The 12306-nt window shown below is 39.8% G+C and overlaps 1 protein-coding gene across 1 annotated transcript; it reads left to right on the top strand.

The window, feature by feature from the left end:
- Window positions 1–3739: 3739 nt before the first annotated feature.
- Window positions 3740–11674, top strand: LOC136644458 (SH2 domain-containing protein 1B-like). The gene is made up of 4 exons (XM_066620360.1): window positions 3740–4096; window positions 5505–5568; window positions 6116–6470; window positions 11115–11674. Exons 1-4 carry the CDS (start codon window positions 3963–3965, stop codon window positions 11156–11158), a joined length of 597 nt encoding a protein of 198 aa, XP_066476457.1. The 5' UTR covers window positions 3740–3962; the 3' UTR covers window positions 11159–11674.
- Window positions 11675–12306: the final 632 nt, after the last annotated feature.

Genomic DNA, 12306 nt, shown 5'->3' with positions numbered 1-12306 from the left:
GTCCCTCCTTCATGGGCAGCTCTCGCCTCTCTACATTCACCCTCGTTTGTCACTTAGACCTGTTGAGTCCCTTGCCTTGATGTCAAGTTTCCTAGTTGCTAGGCATGTCTGACGGGGCAGGGATTGGTGTGATGGCTGCTGCTGCTTCATCAAAACACTGAAGGCTCTGTAGAGAGAAGTGGTGGAATTAGCAAAACGTTGCAGGTTTCCCAGATGCAGGCCCAAATCCTAACCAACTTTCCAGCTCAGACATAGCTGTGCCAATGGAGCATGTGCTGTATCCTGCAGTTGGGGGGCAGTCACGGTGGCCTCTTTAAGGTAAGGGAATGTTTGTTCCCTTACCTCAGAGATGCAATGCCCTTACCTGGAAAGTAGGTTAGGATTGTGCCCGCGGTCTGTTACCATTGCCTCACCCTCAGCTTTCCAGTGGTACTTCTCTCATTCAAGCTAGCATAAGAGCTCGGAGAACAGTGGCGTAGCTAATGAACGTGTAGCCCAGTGCGGAGCTCAAAATGATGCCCCGGAAGCGATGTCATAGCCAGAAGTGACATCACACCCAGGCTTTTTAAAAAGTGCAAATTGGGGGGAAACCTACCTCCTCTCCCCAGTAGTTCATCACCCGCTTGATCTGCTACCTTCCCCCAGCCAGTGGCATAGCTAAGGCATCTATCTGCTACCTGGGATCAAAGAAGATTTTGTAGCCCCCCTCTCCACCGGGGGGGGGGGAAATCAAATTTAATTAAATAAATAAATAAAAAGTTTGCCCCTTATTGGTTAGAGGCACTGTGTTGGGGTGAAAAGGGATGGTTATTCTCTTCTTCTAAATATAAGAGGAGCACCACTTGAAAAAGTGCCTCTTTACTAGTTAGCAGGAGCAGCTGTATTATGATACATGGAAATGAGAGCTGACTCATATTGACACCTTATTGGTTCCACGCTGTATCATAATGACATCTCATTGGCTCTCAGAACAATCAGTCTCATAGATCAGTTTTGAGTTAAAGAAATCCACTTTTTGTTCCTTAAAGCAGTTGTGTTTTTGTTTTCTGGTTAAATGGCCATAACCTTTGATAGAATACAGATACTCCAATGTGGTTTGTTTCATTGCATTCTGCATTAAATTACCTTTCCAATGATATATGACATGTTGGGAATATTTGCATATACCAAAATTTTCACAATTTTGGCCATTAGTGTCAAGCTCAGCTTGTTGCCCCCCTAAAGCTTGTTGCCTGCTGCTTGTTGCCCCCCTAAAGCTTGCTACCCCTGCACCCCCCTTAGCTACGCCACTATCGGAGAAAAACATAATCATATCATATGGAATATTATTCTAGATTATAATCAGTGATGAATGCAAGAATAAATGGCACCCTTGACGTACAAAAACCACAGCGAAATACTGATAGCTCATGAGTGTCCAGTTTAGATACTGAAAGTTATTTTTAAATCCCAGCTCAGCCATTTGTTTACTGAATAGTATTGGGTGAATCACCAGTTTCTGAAGCAAGGTGCTTAAGGTTGTGGTTATTGGAATTATTATTGGGGTTTTTTTTGAAGACTGATATTAAAAAAAGCAACCATATTTGACACTTGACACTTCTGCACAGCCCACAAGTGTACACATTTGATCCCTGTTGCATATATGCAACACTGGGCAGAAATGGCTTAAAGATGTATGTTAGTTGTTAATTCATTAAAATGTTTCAGATACAGAGCAGGTTAAATTAAAACAGAAATCCAAATAAATTCACTTCAGTTCTCTATAAAAAGGAATTAAAGGGCTGTAGCAAAATCGGATACCTGAAGTAAGAAATGATTACGACCCACCTGAGCAGTTTATATTGCTTTATCATGCTTCCTATAAGTTTTTTTGTCTTCCTATCATTCCTGTTACAAAGACCAGTGCCACTCCTATTTTCCAACAGGAAACTTAACTGTCAGAAGATTCCTTCCCAGTTTTAGAGTGGTATAGTTAGCCCCCCTGTTACATGAAAATCCCCTTTTTTCCTTTTAGTTGTGATTTTCTCTCTATATCTGGTTATGTTACTATGGACTAAAATATCATGCAGGCTAAACTTCTCACACAGGCCACATTTCCAAAACTCTGGTCAAGTCACAAGCTCATGGTTACACAACCACCACCTCCCCATGGTCACACATTATGGGAGGAAGTCTGGCATCTTAAATCATTGTGTGTCTCCTAACCCAATCACTTTTTAAGTACTGTATGCAAACTTGAACTGCCTTCTTGTGTTGCTGATTCATGGTATTGTTTAAGTTCCCCCATCTAGGAAGCCAGCCATAGACCCCATTGAATTTTGCTGATAACTGACATCCTGATCCTTTCAATGTTTTGCACACTCTAAGCACCCTGCTGTGTGGTAGTAATCAAGCTACCATCCAGCTCAGCACCTCTTTTTAAGAGAGGGCTTCCTCTCACAGGCGCTCTCTCTCTCCAAGGACCAACACATCTATGTTGTGTCAGAGGGTCCTCTTCACAGGACTCTCCCCCCCCTCCAACTACTATACAGGATAGGTAACTATCTTGCGCCTGGAACTCTTCCCCTTCTTCTCCCCCCTTTTTTCTCCCCTTCTCTCCCCATCTTTAGTTAGCAGCTGGTGTTGGCAGATCAGGGACCACTAAAATCCTTCCCTACAACCTTTCCTTTTTCTAATTTCCTTGGATGCACCAAATACTCTTTACAAGCAACCACCATGAAAGCTAGGTACATTGGATTCAAGTATTAGGACCAAGAAACATACACTTATCATTTCTCCATGTGCATTATGTTTACCTTTGTGCTTTTGTAATAAAACTATAATCTTTTATTAAAAGTTATCTTTCTCTCACCTTCTTTAAGCAAAAGGGAATTTCTCTGCATTACGCCGTCTTGTTATCCAGCTTACAATCCTAAGGTTCCAATAAGGGCAGTGTAATTATTCCCCTAAACAAAACAGCCCTTTTGGTAACACCCCCCCCCCTTTTAGGATTGGTTTAGGCTCATTAGGTAAAAAAGCTAGTCCATGGCACCCAGCCCGTAAGTTCATTCCTTCCCAGAGTCATGGAGTAAAACTCTGACTGAACAGAATTTTGAATCTACGAGCAACCCACAGCAGCAGAAGTAATCCATGTGCAAAGCCATTTGTCATGTGTAGAGTTCCATCTGTATTTGGACTATCCCGTACAAAAAAGGGTGCTGCAGGGCAGGGCAGCTTTCCTTCCTTGGATCTCAGCATCTAAGACCTATAGCTACTTAACACCAGCTTGTCCTGTGAGGGAGCGCAACTCAATTTATCTTACTCTGTCAAAATGGAAGGTCTTATTTATTGCTTTTTATCAATATTATAAGCTCCTTTGGGCACTCCTGTCAGAAAGCAAGACAGAAATCTACAAAATAAAATAAATGACATCAAAATATTCACTGCTTCAGTGGCTGCCTGGATCAAACTTGCTCTTGCGCTAGCAGGTCCGAAACAGAGAATGAGTTGTTTTCTCTTTGATAAGAGGAAGGAACTGGATCCAGTCCCTCCTACCTCTGACAGGTGATCACATTGGGTGATTTGGCAGAAGTGCTCAAGCAGTGACTTGGGGGCAACATAACTTCTAGTGCTGAACGTGAAGATTTCTGACATGTACTCACTACGCTGCGCAAGAAATTAGACTGAGCGAATCTCTCTTTTACAGTACTAAAAAAAGTCTTTCTGTTTTTTTTTTCTAGGCAAAAAGAAGTCCTTGGTTTAAGACATTTGGAGAAACTTAATCAGTTTGTGTTTCCTGTGCCGCCTTGTAGATAACTACACTTGGCAAAAGGGTTTAAAAAAAAAAACCCAGCCCCTTTGCTGAAAACCAACTGTGGCAATTTCAACATCCTTTGATTAACAGTTCAGGTTTCAATTCAGAAGAGAACAGTCTTTTCACATCAATCTCCAAGACTTTATCTGCAAACAACTTTTATAGGCAAATGGAACTACAGTGCTTCCATGGAAATATGACTAAAGAAAACTGTGAAAAAATATTGACCAAAAAAGGGAAAAATGGAAGCTTTTTAATACGGAACAGTGAGAGCATTCCAGGAGTCTTCTGCCTTTGTGTTTTGTAAGTACTGTATTTTAGTTGCCTTTTATTTTTTAAAATACGGTAAAGTGCTTCTCTCTTTTGAATAGGAAAAGCTCAATTCGAAAGAAATGCAGTTTAATCTTCACTCATGAAAGTTAGTCATGATAAAGTCAAAAGCATTGACACCAATGGGCTTAAGAGTGGACTGGCAGCCCAAGCCTATGTGTGTCTACTTAGAAGTAAGTTCCATTATAGTAAATGTGACTTACTCCCAGGTAAGTGTGGATAGAATTGCAGCCTAGGTTCAATCTATATTTGGAATTTTTGAAGATTGACCCGTTTTTGGAAAATGGAAGATGTTCTTTCAGAGATGGTGTGTGTGTGTGTGTGTGTATGAGAGCGAGAGCGAGAGCGAGAGAGAGAGAGAGAGAGAGAGAGAGAGAGAGAGAGAGAGAGAGAGATGGTGTTTGTTTTGTAAGCAGTTTTGTGAGTTAAAGTGAAGTAAATATCAAGGAAATAAATCATATATAAATATACGATGGCATATATATTCATACACATTTTCTTTGTGCTTTTCAAAAAATTCATCAAGTTATGAAAGACATATCTCCAAATATACGGTAATTCAATAATTTACTTTCCAATTCATTGTCAATAGTATTTACAGCCTCTCCACTCAAGGGGTTTGGTGAAAATTGAAATTCAATGTGTTCTCCAGTTGAGGGGCTAACATAAGAATAGTGGAACCTCAATCAGAAAGGTGAACTATACATGGAAGCCAGTTTCTATGACCGTTCCAGTTGAGTCATTATCATAGAAATTGTGGTGCGCATTGATCTGGCGGGACCCTTGGTTTCAGCCAATATAAGACAACTTCTTATATTTGTAAAAAAGAACTGGAATTAAACTACATTTATTTTCTGCTATTTTGAGCCAAGCCTTTTTAAAAAAATACAGCTGTTCCAACTTATCAGTATTCAGTTTTTTAAGTTGTAGGAAATGGACAGTGAAGCTAGATCTTAACAGATGACAGCACCTAACTAATCAAAAATAATACAATCTTGTAACAGAAATGTGTTTCTTCACATTGTTGCTGTCTTCAGATCACCTGAATTAGAATGCAATCAGGAGAGCTAACAGTCCAAAGTATGCCCATATCCAGGTAGACAGTTAATGACAGCAAATACCAGTGGTTTGATGTTATACACTAGAGGTAACCAGGAATCAACCAAGGGCCACTGTAGTCAACCTGTATATAATACAGAAACAGATGGCAGACTGGTAGCCCACATGGCCTTTTCTTTTAAGAACTGGATGATTTTTTTTTCCAAATGTGTATCTCCTACAAGCCTACGTATGTACAATTTTTCAACGTATATCAACATACCAGTCATTTTTCTGATAATAAAATCACTCATTAATGTGTTTTATAATTTGTTTTTGAAAGCTATGAACAGATTATCTACACATATCGAATCTTCAAGAAACATAATGGACATTTTATGATCCAGGTAAGCAAACATCTACAGCTAAAGGTAAAATAATTAAAGAAATATGTGTTTACTAATGTATTCCCCTTATTCCAATCCCAGAAACACCACAGAAAAATTCATTGAACAAGATCCTGCCAAACTGGCAGCCCAATCCTATGCATGTCTACTCAGAAGTAAATCTCATTAAAGTCAATGGGGCTTACTCCCAGGAAAGTGTGGATAGGATTGGGCTGTTACACATTTAACTGTTTTTAAAAAATGTTTCAGATGACTTGCTTTATTTATTAACTGCTCATTGTTTTTAAATCTTGGCAACGCATCACACTTCACAGTTGGTAGGCTGCAATCTGATTGGGGTCGAACTCTGCTGAGATCAACATTTTTAGTACTTTTTAACTGTTATTAAATGACAGCTCCAGATTCAAACTGAAAAACTTTCACTCAAATTAAACTTTACCTCCAGTCAGCATTCTGTCTTCTGGGTAGGAAAGAAATACTATTCACAGACTTTAAAATTTAGTGTAAATTTAGCAACAATCCACTTATTTCTCACATCAACTTGCAGACATCGGAAGGTTCTCCAAAACAAGACTTCAGAACTTTAAAGGATTTAGTTTCTACTTATGAAAAACCCAATCAGGGACTAGTAATCCACCTGCGCTATCCAGTAAACAAACCTACAACCCACCAAGTATCTCCAAAGCTCCACAAACCTGTATCTCATGATGGATCTCCAAGGGTCCACAAACCAGTATCCCAACAAGGATCCCAAAGTCTGCAGAAACCTGTAACCCACGAAGGATCGCAAAGTCTCCACAAACCTGTATCCCAACAAGGATCGCAAAGTCTCCACAAACCTGTGTGCCATCAAGGATCTCAAAGTCTCCACAAAGAAAGAGATGACGCATATGTGATTCCTGGTAAGAGTTGAACAAAGCATATGAGTAATAAATATAAGACCCTATAATGATTCTGTGGCACAAGAAAGATCACAGGGAATATAATTATTTCTTTCAAATTAAAAAAAACAAAAACCATAGATGTGATCAATAATGTGAAAAATGACCAAAGCTTACAACAGAACCTTGTTTTTAAATGAAACTGCATTTCTGAAGAAAGAAAGGAATGAAGTGAGGCTAAAACATGGCCACTGGGATATATTAGTTAGAGCAGAGCTTTCTAAAGTTGTGTATCATGATGCCCTAGGGCAGTGGTTCTCAAACTTTTAGGGAGCTTTACTTCCTAAGTAAATCTTTGCAGGACCTCCTGGAAACTGGAAGTGCTTTGCAATTGTGTCATTTGAAGATTCTAAGCCTTGGGGAGACCTGCAGAGGGCTGTGCAGGGCTCCCCGCACCCTCTGGAGCTTGCAGCAGCCCACAGCGAGTGAAAGTGAAAGCACCCCTTCACCTCCCCCCTTAGCTATGAGATTCTGGGGATTGCGTCGCTGTCGCTGTCCTTGCTCCTTTCCCCGCTCCTGAAAGGAACCAGGGGACCTTAACACGAACTAGTGGGTTGCGACCCACCAGTTTGAGAACCACTGCCCTAGGTTATCAGAGACACCCACCAAGGCACTGCAGGACATCTGCTGCTGGCAGCGAGACCATGTTGTAACTCTGAAAATATCGGCAAACAGCAGCAGCAGGCTCGGTTTGGTGGCAGAGCTGATGGGTGCGATTCTTGTGCACTTTAAAAAGCTCTCCTGCCCACCCTGAGCTCCCTACCACTGTTTGTAGGGTTGCTTCCAGCCTCCAAATGATGACGTAAGTGGCAATGACATTTATTGCACAATCAAGTTGCCATTATCACCACTTCCTTCCAGGTACCAAGGTGTTGCAATGAAGGTATGTTTGGGAAGCAATGAGTTAGAGTGTTCAGTTAGGACTAATGCAATTCTCCCCTCAACGATAATGTTCATGAAAATTAAGACTGAAATCCTACACACACTTTCCTAGGAATACGCTCAAGTGAACAAAATGGGAGCTGCTTCTGAGTAGACCTGCATAGGATTGCACTGTAGGTAAAACTTGGACCATTCACTATCTCTCTACCTAACCCAATAGCAGTGTGGTTGTGAGGAACAGTGATGGGAAGAGCAGGCCATATGTTTCCTTTCTTTAGAGAAGGAGTTGGATAAAAATATAATAAATGCATTTTAAAAGGTCATGGATGAGATTTCGGGCCCAATCCTAAACATCTTCAGTGCCAGCGCTGTGTGTTGCAAACATGCAGTAAGGCACGCTCATAGTACCTGGAGAGGAGGGGCTGCCAGCAATGGGCCAGCACCAGGCAGTGCCAGTCAATGCTGAGCCTCAGCACTGCGTGGAGAGCCAGCTGGCGCTCCAGTAGCGCTAGCCAGCAGTAAGTCGTTTCAGTGCGGTAGGGAGGTGGGGAGTAGGCAGAATAGGGCAGGGGGAGGGCAGGGCAGGGTAAAGAACCAGCCCGGAAGGGTCGTGGGACTGGTGGAGGATTGGTCTGTCCACCATGAGAAAACATTCATAATGAAGACATAGAAATATCAACCATGCTTAAAAAATGTCGATGGAACACAGGAAATGCATCACAATATTTAAGAACCTCTAAAAGCAGTACTAATCAATTAAAGAAACTTTATGAGCACCTAAATGATCAGGCAGCACATTTATAAAAAAATTGTTAATTGTTCAACTCGAGCACTTACCAAAAACCAAAGTGCACAGGCACCATGTTAGAACAATACACTTTCTCACACGAAAGAAATGGTTCTTAAGATGGTGCTCCTGTGAAATGTGTGTGCATATTAAAAAGCAGGTGTATGGCTGCTTTCACGCTTATTGTTTTTATGAAAACCTATTCAGGTCTATAGTGTGGATGTTTACTCAGAAGTACAGTAAGTCTCACTATGTTCAATAGAATTTTCTCCTTTGTAACTATGTTTAGTATTGCAGCCTTAATGAACCAGTTGATTACAATTTTTTCTGATTAACCACCCAAGATTTCTTCAACTGAGTGAAAATCCTCAGTTAAAACATTTAAAAAAAGAAAAGGAAAAAGACAAGGAGGACAAGTGGAAATAAGGGGCAAATTGTGTATATGCAAGAATACTTGAGGAATTTGAGAGGTTTTGAGCAAACTCACTTAAGGGACGAAATGAAATTATTCATGCCGTCTGAGCCCATGAATATTTACTAAAAAATTAAGCTCCACAGACATCAAAGGGACATATAGTATTCCTGAGTAAGTATATCGGATTGTGGTCTTTTGGATGTCTTTTGGATGTTCCATTAACCCAGTGGTTCTCACACATTTAGCACTGGGACCCACTTTTCAGAATGAGAATCTGTCAGGACCCACCAGAGTGATGTCATAACTGGAAATGACATCATCAAGCAGGGAAATTTTTCACAAGCCTAGGTTGAATCCTACCCACACTTGCCCAGGAGTAAGTCCCATTTACTGTCATTGTTAAAAGATTATACATAGTAGGTTGTTAAAAGTGCAGATCTGTAACATTTCCCCAAATGCTGTCACATACCATGGTAGCATCAAGTCTAATATATTAAAAATAAAATACTTAAATGAATGGGGACCCACCTGAAATTGGCTCGCGACCCACAGTTTGAGAAACACTGCATTAACCAATAAGGTGTTCAAGTCAGTTTAAAGACATTGAACAATAAAACTTTGGGGATAGTCTTCTAGAAAAGCTTTGATTTCAAAATACTCTGGGATTTGTTATTAACCTATTTTCCTCTGAAACATGGAGATGCTCACAATTACATTCTAAAACAAATTAATTAAAACAAGAAATATCAGAAACAGCAAACAAAATCTCCAGTAGAAACAAAAGCACCTATTTACACAAAAAAGTCTCTCACACACGTCTATCAGATTATAGTGGTATGTGTGTTGTTGAAACACCTGTTTTCTTAGGAAGGCATTTTACCTTTTGCCCTTTGTTCATACATCATTCAACACAGATTTGTTTGTGACTCAAAGTTACCGTTCTTCATAGAGATCAATGCATGTCCCATGACTAAAAATATCACATCTTAGAACATGTAACCACCTCTAAGACAGACATGGACTAACTACTGTATTCCTGGAAAGTCATTCTGAGAATGGCTTGTTAAATACTTTTGTAAAGAATTGCTAAATACTTCTGCATTATATATAATTCTAAAAACAATTCTAAGTAAGACTGAGATCATCCAGTCCCATGCCTGGGTCAGTGGCTACCAAGATCTGCACAAGTCAAGGACATATTCAGGCTGTGCCTTGGCAGAACTGAAACCAAAAAATGGTAATATATGGGATATTTGAGAAAGCTTGGGTGCAGGAGAGGATAAGCTTGTGCTTGGGCTGTGAGATACAGGAAGCTGGACTAGATGGGCCTATAGCCTGATCCAGTGGGGCTGTTCTTATGTTGGGCCTATAGCTCAGTGGCCAAGCATAGGCTTTGCATGAAGAAGGTCCCTAGTAAGAAGCCTTAGTGACTAATTAAAGGATCTCAGGTGACAAAGGCTACAGAAATGCTTTGCCTAAGTCTCTGGAGAGCTCCTGCCTATCAAAGCCAAGGAGCAAACCTTCATCTCCTCTTTATGGGCTTCACAGAGCATTCTGGACTAAAAGAGACTTGGGCCTGACGCAGAAGGACTGGCAGGTAATACTAATTTTGCTAGTTGGGTGAATGATCTGATAGCATAAGGTTGCTATCACTTGTTTAAGTGTATTTAATGTGCAATAGTTCTTTTAAGGCTAAGCATAAGCTTTCATAGGCCAAATCCTATTTCTGGAACCAGAACTGGAACTGATAATAACAAGGAAGTGAAAGAAGTTAATAAAATGCTTAATCCATCTTCCTCATTCTTTTTTTTAAAAGACAATTCTCTTTATTAAAAACTGGAACCAGAGCATGGATGAAAGTAAAAAATGGATGAATGTCAAAGCATAGCCTTATTTAGTTTACAAATTTATTTTGGCCACCAAAAAACGTAAATAACTACGTAACATGTGAATACTTACAAAAACTAAATAAACAGAAATAAAAGAAAAACCAAAGACACTGATGAATGTCATGGAAAGTTGGGTGAAATTAGAAGAAAGAGGAGAGCTCATGGATAAAATTTGAATGTAGTTATAACTGAAAAAGGTTGAAAGAGCAAAGTGATTAAAGTCAAGAGGATGAAAGTCAAGGTATTACTGCATTAAATCTCAACAGCTGCTTATCAGCAAAGCATTCATCAAGAGGAGGCCATTTGCAATGCAGAAGTGGGTCACTTTACCACAACAGATCTCTTCCTCATGATACTGCTTTCCACTATAAGTGGCCATCAGGGCTAATTTAGTACACAAGATGATCGTGTAACATGTAAATCCAGGCCCCTCATTACATAGAATGTTTCCATACGTTGCATTCTGTAATAGTAATAATAATGTTGCTTTCTCAATGTATACAGCATCATGTCTCTCAGCAGAGATGGGTCCAGTATAAACCATCTCCTATTTAGAGTGTGCTAATAAATTGTCCTCTTGCTCCATTTATGACTCAAAGAAATAATCAGAGGGCTTAATTTTTCCTTTCCAGTTGCTGAGGATGGTGATGATTACGTAGATGTCTTGGCAGAATGATTGGTTAAATGATCACTCCCCAGGATTTACTACTTTTTGGCCTTCTCCGAGCCATCATCAGCTGCCACAAATCTGGAGTGAGTCACGCCTAGGCAAATGGGATTTTCTATTCATTTTATTAGATTCTGTATTGGTTTGTGCTGCACTTAGTACTGTGCCATGACTGCTATTTCTAGAATTGGCTTAACTCTTTTAACTGACTTTCTGGAACACTTTTCTTTGTCTTCTCTTCACTTAGTGTGTGTGTATAACATGGCTATTTCATGCATTTGATAAATTGGCCCCCCCAAACAAATCACAATCAACTGTTTTAGCCTTAAGTGCCACAAAACTTTCTAATCAAGGAAGAGAAAGAAGATGAAAAGAATGATGCAATTCTCTAAAATGGAACTATTTTATTTCTTTTCAGAAAAATAAGGCTGCAATCCTATGTCCACTTTGCTAAGAGCAAGCACCATTGAATACATGGGACTTACTTCTGAGTAAACAGTCATAGGATTGTGCTGTTAGTAGTGTTCTGAGATTTTTAAAAAAAACTATATTGTAATTTGTTTAACTTTTTATACTTGAAGTTGGATACATGTTTCCATTCAATATGTTTTAATGTTTGAAAATGAAATAAACTGAATATATAAGAAGTCTCTCTGCTACTTTTCCATATCAACAGATGAGTTTATTTGAACCAGATGCACGGACACACACTTGAACTCTGACAATGGCAACTCATTTTTGTCTGTGTTATTTTTAACAGGAATGGGTACATGTGTGTGCTAGTTTATTCTGGTAGTTAATGCACAGCTACCACTGAGAATATGCATGTTGAACACAGTATGGCTGAAACTTTAAGCATACTGAGGGAATTAAATTCCTCTGATATCGTGGGGATGTGAATTTCTAATATAACTCCTGGAAACTGGGCCAAGAGTCGCCTTTTAAAGTGGTTTATATTAAGAAGGGGGAGAACAAACATCCCTCTTCACCCCAGCATAGTGTCTTTTTCACTGGCACTTGCTTTTAGACTATGAGCCCTTTGGGGACTGGTAATCAGGTACTGATTTATTTTGCTATTTAAACTTTGTTGTAGCGCTGCAAGTGGATATTGTAGAACACATTCTTCATTATCCTAAATCAGGGGTCCCAGATGTGGC

This window comes from Tiliqua scincoides, chromosome 3 (genome assembly GCF_035046505.1).
Source record: "Tiliqua scincoides isolate rTilSci1 chromosome 3, rTilSci1.hap2, whole genome shotgun sequence".
Lineage (NCBI taxonomy): Eukaryota > Metazoa > Chordata > Lepidosauria > Squamata > Scincidae > Tiliqua > Tiliqua scincoides.
The sequence above is the reverse complement of the archived record's forward strand: the minus strand, read 5'-3'. Positions and strand labels throughout refer to the sequence as shown.

What these genes read in the sequence shown, in the direction of transcription:
- LOC136644458 (XM_066620360.1), top strand. Translation starts at nt 3,963, where the DNA reads ATGGAACTACAGTGCTTCCATGGAAATATGACTAAAGAAAACTGTGAA. An exon ending in GTCTTCTGCCTTTGTGTTTT is followed by an intron (nt 4,097 to 5,504) that starts GTAAGTACTGTA and finishes TGTTTTTGAAAG; the next exon opens with CTATGAACAGATTATCTACA. An exon ending in TGACGCATATGTGATTCCTG is followed by an intron (nt 6,471 to 11,114) that starts GTAAGAGTTGAA and finishes TTTCCTTTCCAG; the next exon opens with TTGCTGAGGATGGTGATGAT.